This window comes from Notothenia rossii (genome assembly GCF_949606895.1).
Source record: "Notothenia rossii genome assembly, chromosome: 9".
NCBI classification, from domain to species: domain Eukaryota; kingdom Metazoa; phylum Chordata; class Actinopteri; order Perciformes; family Nototheniidae; genus Notothenia; species Notothenia rossii.
Genome location: NC_136907.1, coordinates 35,069,811 through 35,082,975, shown reverse-complemented (window position 1 = coordinate 35,082,975; position 13,165 = coordinate 35,069,811). Strand labels below are relative to the sequence as shown.

The window sequence follows — 13,165 nt, the reverse complement described above, 5'->3', positions numbered from 1 at the left end:
GGTGCAATGCCACTCCAACATCCAATCACAGAGCTTGAGGACTAATCACAGGATTTGTCAAGCAAAGCGGACTGGTGTCGTCCCAAACGATAGCTGAGGATTATGGGTAGTGTAGTGTCTCCAGAAATCCTAAACTCAGAAAAAACTATTTTTTTCTACGAATCAAATTCAAACCAATCAATGTTGTGTAATTTATAAGGTATAATCTGGTGTTTTTCAGTTCATGAGTAATGCAGATATCACTGTAAAATCAATCGACACTAGAGAGAATGCTTAATTCCGGGTGTAAAATTCTCTAAAGCAGCGGTTTTGAAAGTGTCAGGTGCACCTCCCCAGGGGGGTGCCAGAGAGCTTCAGGGGAGGCGCAGCGTGAGAAAAAAATAACGAGAAACTGTGAAATCTAGCAAGTTAACTTCAGCTAACTTTATGCGGGCGGCAACATGGATCGATTTTTTGTGAAGTTACCTAAAGTGAGAGAGGAGACAGCGTCTGGCAGAAAACGTCACTTACACATTTTTGGCTGTCTCTGGAGACCGAGTTCCCCCACCTCGCCAAAAAGGCTGTAAAAGTGCTCATTCCCTTCACCTCCACCTACCTGTGTGAGTGTGGGTTTTCCGCATTGACTTTGATAAAAAGTGTCATTGTTCCCACTAAAGGAGGGGTGAGTGCAGTGGCGGACTGGCCATCGGGGTGTTCGGGACGAATCCCGATCACGCCGATCGGTCCACCAGGTCCACCGTTTCCCCGCAGCGAGGCTCCCCCCGTTGACAGTTCACTAGCACCCCCCCCCCCCCGGTGATAATTCAGTAGCCCCCCCCCTTTGACAATTCGCTAGTCCAATTCACGTGGGCTGGGCTGAGTGTAATAAGGAGGCAAAGTTGACGTTCAGTGTGCTGCCGGGAGCATATAAGGATCCATCCACGATGTTGAAAAATATGTTTAAAACATAAAGATAAAAAGGTTTAAAAAGTTATTGTTTCATGTTTTAGGAGGTGACGCTTCTCAGCCAAATCGGTGCAGTCAGTGAGTCAGCACGATAGATTCAAACACACACACAGCGATGAGACAAGAAGAGAGAAACATTCAGAGTAATTTCAAATGGCGTTCTCAAAAAAGAGAAAGGTAGACAGCGAAAACAGAGCATTTAATGACATTTTCTCTTACTGGACCTCTTCGAAATGCAATTGAATACCCCTGCATTATAGCAAAAACAATAATAATAATAATAATAATAATAGAAATATTAATTGGGAGGGGCCCCGCGGCTGTTCTTATGTTCTCTGAGGGGAGGCTCACCTTCCACTTTGAAAACCCCTGCTCCAAAGCAACTACTGTGGCCAGAAAACGTGAGTTTGTAACGTCCTTTTCTCTTTGTATAAACGTATAATAATGATAATAAAGGCCAGCAAGATTGTTCAAATTAATAAGCAGCCCTGTGCATGGTCAGGCACATTGTAGAAAAGCAAGACAATAAATGGCAAAGATATTTAGAAAATAAACGTATTTGAGTTACGTCCAAAACAAACGTAATGTGGGAGAAAATACGTAGCTAAATGTAATTGCAGTTTAGTTTTGTGGGAACGTAATTTTGAGGAGACAGGGTTGCTGGGCAAGACACTTCCCCCCCCCCCCCATTGCTCCTATGGGGATTGCCCACAGTATTGAATGTATGTAAGTCGCTTTGGATAAAAATGTCTAACAAGTGACATGTAATGTTCAGAACTGCTTTTGCTGTGAATTAATGTTTATATGAACATTTTAACCAGCAAATAAAAAATTGTCTTAAAAGAACCATATAAATAACATCTATAATTATAATAATCCCTGTGTTTTTGTTTTTTATATTTCTGTTGTCAATTATTGTCTTTTATTGTGATTGTAGTAATGTGTTTTTATTACATGTGCAGTACTTTGGCTAGACCAAAAATCGCTATTAAATGTATAAATGTGCTATATAAATGTGCTATATAAATAAAACTTGATTTGATTTGATAATTAAAGAAAATATTCAGTTTTTCTGCTGCTGAGTTTAGTTGTACTTTTTAATCGGCACTACATTTAAATACAAACATTCTATCGTATTATTCAATGTTATAATTGCATTCTAGTGTAGTACAAATATTGCTGTCAATGTTATAGGGCCAAGTTATGTATCTTAATATATTTATTATCCACAAAATGGAAAAGTTATTTTCTAGATCAGAAGGACCTGCTGATAAACAGAAGGAGGGATAAAGCATGCCTGCGTGTGCTTCGCAGTAGGTCTTAGTGTGCTAGAGATTTATTTTTGGTTGCCATGGGCACATATAGGCTTACTCTATCCAAGCTTCTAATTAAAGACTTACCAAGAAACAGACAGAGCAACCAGCCAATGTTGACTCCATCTCTTATTCTGTGCCAAATCTTGCATAACCCTAAAACAGAATCCTTGTTTTGCTTTGAATTAAATGGCACAGACCTTTCTATTCTTTGGTTTAACATCAACATTTCCCGGTTCCATTTAAACTATAAATATTCGATCTGTTATTTACAAAAAGGATTGCAGGATAGGGCCTGTAAACAATGCATCACCTGATATTCTTGTCTATCTATTCATATGACCTACTGGTTGTTTTTGCGTGTTGGGGTTAAGTGTGGTGGTAACTTATGGACGGTGTGTTTTACCCAGCAGGGTGTGCAGAGCAGCTCAGAGCCCAATTTGAATGAGAGGGGAGAGATCAGCATTCACACCTCTGAGGTGAGCCTCCTCTTGAACCCATTTGATGCTTTTGAGTATACTGAATGTGTATTTTTTGCATGAGCTTTGGGGGATATTTTATTACATTTTGAACATAACATTACACCAAGTCATCTGTTCAGTGTTCGTAAACAAGCTTCGATTTTGGTCCAAGTCCTTCTATTAGCACATTTTCTTTCATTAATCTGCTGTGAGTATATTACTTCAGTGTGATGCATGTGTTTGAGAGCAGGCAATTCACAGTCTTAGAAGAGTTAAGCAGTAGAGGATAGGAAGTGATAAGGACCTGCAGATCTTATTTTTTTAATTGAATACGTTTGTTCTAAACATAAAATATTTGCTTACCAAAAAATATATATTAAGCCATTTTTCTACACTTTGCTTCTGTCTCTTTCCGGTTGGGAAACAACAGGGCAGTACAGTCTATACTGAGGGTTCTGATGCTCAGATTAGAAAACACAAATTGCTTTTTATATTTACAGAGTGTATACTGGTAACTGTTAAAACCTGTATCCAAAGTAGTGATTTCAGTGAATTGTAATTTGTATAGACAGTATATAAAAACAGTTCATACAAATCTGGATATTTTGGTAAATTACTGATTTATATGAGATCCCCACAAACTATGCTTTTTTTCATGTCTTTATGTTGAAGTACTTTCAGTTATTACTTGATTTGTTAGTTACATTTTTATCTTGTGTTTCCTCCGACTCGGTTCGAGAAATATGTCTGTAGATTTTAAAAAAGTGAATTAAATAAACAACATAAATAGAACACAGCCAGTGCAGACGTTTTACCTGCCAGCTATGCTTTTTGACATGGTTACCATATTATCAGTGATCAATCTGGGTCAGACCCTTTTAATTTTTTTGTCTAGGGAATCTGAGAACAGATCTAAAGATTTGTTGTCACCATGTCAGAAAGTGTCTGTATTTAGAACAGGTACAGCCCAGTCTCAAGGTCAACAAGTATAGCAGATGTTGGAGTTAACCAGTCTTAGCAATGTTGTTCATACACAGACAAATCCAAATTGATTACACCTCATCGGCAGGGCTTAATTTTAGCCGGAACACGCCGGAACATGTTCCGGCACCTCTGAAATTGGATCCGGAACCTTTTTTATTGGATCCGCCACCTCCCGTGTCACTATGAAAAAAAAAAACGCCTAAAAAAAAAAACGACTGTTTGTTCGGTGTTCAATGTTGTTATATGTCTTGTTAGTGTTTATTCCCCATTGAAGTTCCTCAAAAATCTTGTGTTTGCCTTTTTGATGCATTTAAATTTTTAAGGTTTTTAGCGGGAGAGGGGGGGGAGGGGGGGAGGGGGGGAGACTAGAGGTGTGACACATAGACTACGCTTGCGCTGGTTGAATACATAACAATTAGCTTCGTGTCTACAATGTCAAAAAGACAACAAACTTTACTTAACTTTTTCAAAGTCAGTGACCAGCAGTCAGATCCAAAACGATCAAAAATAGTTTCCGAAAATCATGAGTGTGAAGACCACGGTGGACAGAGCAGTAGTATGCAGCCCACAATCGATGCTGCTAATGCACCTGTCGTTAGAGGGGATATTAGCGACCCCCACGGGGAAGGAGATGAAGGGGACGAGACGGATGATGTGAACTTGGAATCTGCGAGAGATAGTGATGGCGATGAAGCAGGTATTGTCAGGGACACTCACGATGGGCAAATCTGGACAGATGCCCAGTTTACACAGAAAAAAAAATCCATGGCTGACAATGGAAACCACTGGACTGGGCTGTGCCATTTGCAAACAAGTGGGATCACTGGGTCCGGAAAAAACTGCAGGTGTGAAACTTGCAAAATAATGGATCTCGGGCTCGGTGACATCATCTGCGCCCGATAAAAAAAAAAAGCAAAGAGCCTTAAGGAAAAAGGTTTTTGAGCATGGGAATACCAAAGCACACGCAATGGCATCAACTATTTTGGATAAGGCAAAGGCAAATGTATTTGTTAACACAGTAGTCAATGCCCAAAATGACCAGGTGCAAACGACTGCCAGAATCTTTCGCACAGCTTACAAGGAGGCCAAGCGTCATAGGCCATCTTATGGAGTTGAACATGAGATAGACTGTCAGGAAATTAATGGTGTGGAAATGGGGAGGATTCTCCACTCAAACGTCGCATGTTCTCATATACAACAGCACATTGCAACTGACATGAAAAAAAAACTGCTTGAAAGGATTGTCACTTGCGCTCCAAAAATCGGACTCATGCTGGACGAGGCAACAGGGTTGAATAAAAAGAGCGCATTAATCGTGTATTTACGAGTGCAGTTGCCAGAGATGGATTCACCCGAGAACATTTTCTTTGAGCTCGTGGAGTTGTGTGATTTTGGTGCAGAAGGCATTGCCCGCAAACTGCTGGATGCCTTACAGCACGCCAAGTTAGACGAGGCCTTCCTCTCAAAAACTCTCGTCGGTCTCACATGTGACGGTGCGTCAGTGATGCTCGGGCGCCACAGTGGGGTGGCAGCTCGACTCAAAAATCTCTTCCCAAACATCATGGTGTGGCACTGCTCTGCGCATCGACTTGAGCTTGCAGTTGGTGATGTGATGAAAGAGATGGGGGCTATGAATCATTTCAAGATCTTCATGGATAAGCTTTACACACTTTACAGCACATCAAACAAAAACCGGCTGGAGCTCAAAGAGTGTGCTGACGGTCTGAACATTCAATTGTGCAAAATTGGCCGGGTGTTAGACAACAGGTGGGTTGCATCCAGTCTCAGAACAGTCGAAGCTGTGTGGAAAAGTTTTGCTGCCCTCAACACACATTTTACACACGCAGCGGAGGATTCTGCTCGCGGGAGCACATCTCGGGAAAGCTACCATGGCTTGGCAAAGCGCCTTTCATCCCATGCCTTTGTTTCCAATCTAGGACTTATGTTTGACGCACTGCAAGAATTGTCAGAGCTATCTCTCGAGCTCCAAAATCGAGAATGCAATATCATAACGGCTCATAAAGCCATTTGCCGACAGATCAGGGTGTTCGAGGCTATGTCTGAGCGGCCCGGACGACACAGCCTATTAAGCCAGCGCGGGGTCGAGGAAAACACCTTTCAGGGAGTACCCCTTCATGCAGGTCGGCTCACTGACAGAACCCTGGACCAGAGGACGTTTTTTGGGAGTCTGGCAAGAAACTTGGAGAAACGCATGCTATCACTTGGGGGAGACCAATCAGGATACAACAAGCTAATTGAGGATTTAAAAGTGATTTATCCACAATATTGGCCACAGGATCGTGACGCAGACGCGCTGTTTGGAGAGAGTGAAGTTGAGACGCTCTGCCAGCAGTTTTGCATCGAAAGCCCGCGGAGGGTCATCAGGGCATTCAGGGAATACCGTGACAATGATGGGACATTCATCCCAGATGAACTGAAAGACCTCTTGGCTGCGGTCAACACGATCCCTATCTCAAGTGCTGAGTGTGAGAAGGGCTTTTCCTAGATGAACCTAATCTGTTCAGAAAACAGGGCGTCTCTTCTCCCCTCAACGCTCTCCTCCCTACTCTTCCTTTGCCTTGTCGGCCCGCCACTTACCCGGTTCAACCCCGTTCCATATGTGAGGTCATGGATTGCAAAAGGACATCGAACTGCACTGGACACAAGGTGCAGAGACAGAAGCAGGAAAATGGAGGCCGGGGGCTCTATGGCTGCTGTATGGGCCGTTTTGGACAAATGATGGTAGGAATATATTTGTCCATGCTGTGTTTGATTATTGGGTGGTCTATGGTTTAATATGTCTGCAAATCTATATTGAAATCGTAACTTCGTAGAAATCGTAATTTTCCCACCTGTTGTTTTGTTTCTCCCGTTAATTTAACGGACAGATATAATTGCTGCTTGTTAAAATGTTGCAGTATATATATTTTTTACATTCCGCACTCATTTGGTGCAGTGTTACGTTGTTTTGCTTCTCCCGTTAATTTAACGGACAGATATAATTGCTGCTTGTTAAAATGTTGCAGTATATATATTTGTTACATTCCGCACTCATTTGGTGCAGTGTTACATCGTTCTGTAATCTGAAGGCTAACAGGCTACAAAAATAAAAATTGACCTGATGTAGAAACATCGTCTGTAAGTGTATTTTTTTGTTTGTTCCCTTACCTCTAACCCCCGTACTGAGCCGCCGGATCCACCCCCCCTCTGCGTTCCAGCACCTCCCACTTTACAAATTAAGCACTGCTCATCGGTACATATTAGCGACAGTCCTAACAAGGTAGGTTAAAGCATTCCTTCTCTCTAATGCAATAAGTGGAAGCTGCCTGGGCTGCATCACCTAAAGATTAGCTGTTGCTTTGTCAGGGAGTCTGAGCTGCTGGAGGTGTTCAGTAAGAACGAGTGCACATCGGGGAAGCGTGTTGACCACAAATGAAAGCGGTAATCAAGGTGAAATTCTGCAGCATACCTCTCCACCAGGATGTCTCCAGCCAACAGGTACAGAGGGATGGCGGATTATATCTGGGAGTTGGGATCTTAGTTGTTATTGCCTTGAGGTTTTGGAAAAACATCTAATGCTATAATATCTTCTTTATTTTCTTCGGCACTTTAGAAACGTTTTACATCGTAATATACGTTTCCTGGATGATGGAAACATGCATCTGACATAACAAGAACAGAAAAAAGTATATGATCTTAAAAAGGCAAGTTGCATTTAATGCACAATTTTAAGGCACAGCATGACTGCAGTCCCATGAAATCCAGAGGGGAAAGTGCACATTTACCATGCATTTGAGTTTTAAGTGTGGCCCACAAGTTAAATCAGTGATTCTTAGAATGATTGAGTATCGTCCTTATACTTTCACATAATTCTTCCTCCTTCCTAGATTGATATAACGCCAATGGTATGTCTGTTCTAGGCTTTTTATTTATTGCTGTCATATTTAATCGGGTTTATTGATGACAGTTAAATGCTGTAAAACTATCCTGCATGTTACAGTCCAGCTGCAGTATAGAGTAGGAGTGTAATATACACTGAGAGCAGCAGAACTACATGTCTGGAGCTCAGGTGAATAAGATGCTTATTTCATTTTTTGTTTTGATGCAAAGTTGTTGTAATGAGCATGAGGAAAGGGAAAGCAGTGCTATTTTTATATCATTTTGGGTGAAAATATTGGGTGCAATTTTATTCATAATTTGTTTGACAAAAAAGCACAAAAAAAAAGGAAGCAGTCTTATTTTGATGCAACTATGGTACATTAGTAGGAATACATACTGGATACATATTTTGTCTTTCGGTTTAGCACATTTCATTCCATTGTCTCAGGGGTAGTGCTGTACCATGACTGTCCGCATCCAGAGAGACTTTTTTCAACAGCACCCCCAAAAAAATGGACAGGAGGAGAGCTAGTTAATGTTAGCTGTGAACGGAGTATCTATTGAGAAATGGTGTGGTGCATTCAAGGTCTACTCAGAAAAAATAGTATTGGGCAAACAAAATGATAATGTTATAATGATTTCAAAAATAAAAATCGAGTAAATCTAATAAAATCTAGTTTTTCGTGAGAAACTTAATGTTGTTTTCACAATAATATAAAATACATTTAAGAGAGGAATTATGATCGGTTTAACTTCCTAACAAAGCCAGTATGCAAACGGTTATATAGGGTTATAATGCCGTGTAAACACAATGAAATGTGTTCCACAGCGTCAGTGGAAAGCAGAGCTGCCACTGCTCTGCAGATGAAATTTAAATCCAGTGCGTTGTTACACTCCAGCAGCTAGCAGCAGCTAGCAGCAGCTAGCGCAGCCAGCAGCAGCCAGCAGCAGCCAGCAGCAGCCAGCAGCAGCCAGCAGCAGCCAGCAGCAGCCAGCAGCAGCCAGCAGCAGCCAGCAGCAGCCAGCAGCAGCCAGCAGCAGCCAGCAGCCAGCTAGCAGCCAGCTAGCAGCAGCTAGCAGCAACACAAAGCATGGCAGTCTGATCATTCTGCTGAGCTGGCGCTCTCTTCCTTCACTCTTTTGCATCCCGTAACGCTCAGCCCAGAGACGGCAAAGGAAGAGAGGATGGACTAAAAACAAGAGACAGAGGATGAATGAGAGGCAGAAGGATTGTTGGGTTGTTGGAGGAGTTGCCAGTCCAGCTGCCAAGCGTTTGGAGTGTGTGTGTTTGTGTGTGTGTGCTTTGGATGATGATGCACGTTCCGCTCTGAGATAGCGTTAGGAATCCTGATTGCCTTCAGCACTGAGGAGGAGGCATCTCGATCCTTACAAGGGGCCCACATGCAGTAACGTCTGTCCGCTGTGGCTTCTCCCCCTCACCAGCGTGTGTGAGTGAGTGCGTGTGTGTGTTCTCTCCCTCATCTCCTCCCCCTCATCTTTTTCTTCAGCAACACCTACCTTTTTTATCTTTGCTCCTCACTTTCTTACACGAGAATCTCTTTTCTCCATCTTCCTGCTCCTTTCCCTCCAGTGGTGATGTTAGCGGTGATTAATTTAGGAATTGGTTGAGAGTTCCTATTTTTGTCTGGCCAGCATGGATTGTCTTTGCATTGTTACCACTAAGGTAAGAGAACCAGCATGATTAAATGATTCACTGGACCAGAGAGGGTATGAAAGGGAGACATGACCGGAGACAGAGAGAATGAGCATTGTGGGAGACTGAGGCATGCACTGAAGCTCTGTCTACCTCTTGCTTATATCTGATAGTTTGCACACACATGTTGTGTTCCCTGACGGTCCTGCTTGTATTCATCACCTTGTTGCTTTGAGTTTTAAGAGCTGAATAAAGGATTGGAAACCTGTGTGAGAGAATTGTTCACAGTTTCTCTCCAACTAGTGTGTGTGTAGGAGCCTGGCTGCCTGTTTAAAATAAGGCAGCAGAAGTTGGGCCAGTCAGCTCATTGGTCTGCTGCAGCTCTTTGCTCAAACAGCACATCTCTATTCATAGTCAACCTGGCATTATTCGGAAGAAAGATATTATTGCGGTATTAGAAAAAACAAATTCTTGTCCAAGCTTAAACACTGCAGTATTTTATTTGAGAAAAATATCCCGTTTTGAACTGTTATCCCTTAGCTTTACTGTGTGCTCTTCACTGTGTAGATGACTAGTGCATCACTGGAGAGGTGAACGCTCAACCTTACAGCAATGCTTTACTCAAGGCAACAAGACATATGATAGGACACTATCTTTCTGCTCATAACCAATATGGTAATTAGAGTGTAATTCGTTCACGAGTTATGGATTTTACATATTCGTTCTCTCTGATTTATGTAAAGTAGTTACATTGGCTATTAGACTGTGTATAATTAGTAAGTTGTTAATTACAGTACCTCATGTAGGTATCAAGTGCAACATATGTCCAAATTTGATGTTTAACAATACCAGAGGCAGTAACATTATTGTTGTGTAGAAGTAAAGGAAGTTTGTGTGGTTGAAAGTGTCTCAAAAGTGCCATAATTATAATCAGTACAATCAAATGGATTGCATGTTAGGAGTTAGCTACAAAAGCCATGCAGTCCTCATGTGAATTCTCCTTTCAGTCTTGTTAACTCAACTTAAGAAAAGCAATATTGTGTATATATAAAAGCAATGGTCATCATGTTACTTCTTTTAAATATTTTCATGATATTACTTAACAATGCTGTTAGCTACAGTGAAGGCCACAGCAAAAGCTAACTCTCCTAGAAGCTACTTTCAATCCCACTCTTCACACTGACCTCTGCTGGCTGGTCAGTTTAGGCATAGTGTACAATCAGTCAGTTAGCCCACTGTCCTAGCTGGACACAGCTCTCTTTTTCTTAGAGGTGGGTGAGCATAGACCCCTTTGTCACTCAGACGTCGACATTTTAAGCCATGGTGAAATATTCACGCTGGCTTTTGCATGAAAGCCATTACCTAGAGAGACTTGTCAAAGCAATAATTCATGGTTTTTACTAACCGGTATCAGTATGTTGTTACTTCGGCATCATTTAGAAATGTATATATTACAATTTAATCATGGTAAAATGTGTTCGTTTTGTTGTAGAAGTAGCCATACTTGCCAACCTTGAGACCTTGGAAAGCATTTCAAATTTTGTCAGAAATCGGCAGAAATGCGGGAGGAATATGACCCCGGGAGGAAACCGGGAGAGGGCTATGAAATCGGGAGTCTCCCGCGAAAATCGTGAGGGTTGGCAAGTATGGTTGTAGCCCCCAAGCCAGTGCGTCTTATTTGAATTATGCGAGTAAACACAGCCGCGGTGAAACTCGAGCGTTTAGAGCGATGCGATTAGAGCGATGCGATAAGAGCGAAGCGAATATTTGCATCACGTCCGGTGTAAACGCAGCATAAGTGTGCTGCTCTTCCCTCAGAGCGCCTCACACTGAGCGGTTGCCTTCTGTGAGAAATAGAGCAACATTAAATGCAGTGTTAATGAAGGTTGTGGTTTTCTTCTTCAAAAATAGAATCAGTAAGTTAGATTTGGATGGTCAATTCCTCAATGCAACAATTCTCATATATCTTAATTATTTATTAGATATGAAAGATGGCGTGAACTTCTCTAGACCATATTACTTATACAGATAGCCTTACAGGTTTTTTTTACTTTAAAGTGGAACTATTATGCTATATTGGAAACATATATTGTAGGGCCATACCTATACAAAACATCTCTGCGAAGTCTTTTGTTTAAAATACCAAACAGATCACCCATTGTAGCCATGCCTCATACTGCTCATACCCCTCTTTTGCAGCCCTGTTGCAAACAGGCTGATTCTGCTTTAAAACGAACGGCTGCTGCTAGCCACGCCCCTTTGCAGCGTCATGCAGCTTTCCCCTGCTAGAGAGATTTCTATGGAGAGAAGCTCAGCTAAACGCTGCAGTGATTAACCTGCCCTGAGCCTGTTTTTCAGGTCCTCTTTCGGGGGGCCTCCGGAGTGGAGTGCACCAGCTGGGCGTAACTCTACGTCCGACGTAGGACCGAAAGTTAAGACCAAACTAAAGTTATGACTAGTGCACCACTTAGACTCAAGCCCTGTATGCGTTGCGCCCGGGTGTAACTTTTATGATTAGCATGGAGCAGGCGTAAATCGGAAAGACAGACTAGTATCCATAGTAACGTAAAACAGGCAAGAAGGAAAATAACTATGGCAGTGCGTCTTGTTAACATGTTGTAACAACGAAAGGGCATTAAGACGAGAGAGTCGTCCGTGATCGAACAAACCCACTGGACATCTATTCAGTGAGCTGATAGAGAGGTTTCGTTTCGGCAGACAAGCCCTTTTTGATTTAATCGAGGAGATCTCCCCTCAACAACAGAACAGATCAGACAGAAACGCTGCGCTCTCCCCAACCTTGCAGGTGCTGATTGCGCTCAGATTTTACTTTAATACTGTTGGAGACAGGTGTGTAATGTTCATCGCACAACTGCATGTTGGGCTATTAGACAAGTTTCCTTGGCTCTCCAGCGCCTGCTTAGGAATTATATTCACTTACAAACACACAAGAACATTACATAACAACATTTGGAGAACTATTAACATGAAATTGAGATAAAAACAAGTAAAACAAATATGATTCGAGAATGGTGAATGACAAATTGTCTTCTTCAGTGATTCTTTGCTGATTCTTAAGAATTATAATTTTGAATCTTAATTTCTCCTTCTCCAGCTCAATTTTGTCATTTTCCGTTCTCAGTTTTGCGGTCTCCACCTCTACACGAACAATCTCTTTCTCCACCAGTTCACGCTGTAGCTCTGTAAAATCCCTCTTTCTTTTTCGGGGTGTGGGCGTCATTTTTCTCTTCTTTTGGTTTCTGTTATACATGACTTCGTTATCCAAGTCTTAGCTTGCTCTGAATGGAGGAGTTTGAGTGTTAAATTATGTAGACGTGTGTTGCTTGGCAACAATTACTGTTTCGCGTGTATTCACGTGGACGCGCATCTTAAGACCAGGCGCAGCTACGACGTAGACTAGTCAGGCTTGGTGCACTCGGTGTAAATTCGAATCACTAAGTTGGACGTAGCTAAGCCCGACGTTAAAGTTAAGACCTATTTTTTTACGCCCAGCTGGTGCACTCCACTCCCGGCCTCCGGGTTGAACAGGTTAAATGCCATGTTATGCTCCTAACCACTTCAAGCTTTATTTCTGAAACAGTATGGAGCTCAAACCTTTCTCTCTCGCAGGGTTTACCACAAGGACATTACGTTACACCAGAGATGGAGTACTCAAGTCCTGATTTTCGGGACTCGTGACTCGACTCGGACTCGCGCACTGATTGACGCGACTCGGACTTGGACACTTGAATTATCGCACCCGATGACTTGGACTCGGACTCGTGAATTTTCCCCCCACGATGACTCGGACTCGACTTTTAAAACATGAGAAATAGTATAGCAATATCCTGTAAAATGATGTAAAAACATGAATACAACTAAATCTTTAATTATCTTAATTAATCTTAATCTTAATTAACCATTAGCAG

The 13,165-nt window shown here is 42.0% G+C and overlaps 1 protein-coding gene across 30 annotated transcripts in view; it reads left to right on the top strand.

The window, feature by feature from the left end:
* Positions 1-13,165, top strand: part of dlg2 (discs, large homolog 2) — a gene marked incomplete at its 5' end in the record, with an annotated part of 449,978 nt that overhangs the window by 109,362 nt on the left and 327,451 nt on the right. For 22 of the 30 annotated variants that reach the window (XR_013802660.1, XM_079650348.1, XM_079650352.1 and 19 more), the window contains one exon: positions 2,669-2,737. The exons of 5 other annotated variants lie outside the window; for them this stretch is intronic. Coding sequence is in view for 24 of the 25 variants with exons in the window: in XM_079650348.1 (XP_079506474.1) it covers positions 2,669-2,737 (69 nt within the window). The remainder of the gene's footprint in view (positions 1-2,668; positions 2,738-13,165) is intronic. 3 more of the 30 variants (XM_079650354.1, XM_079650353.1, XM_079650370.1) reach the window with 1 other exon arrangement.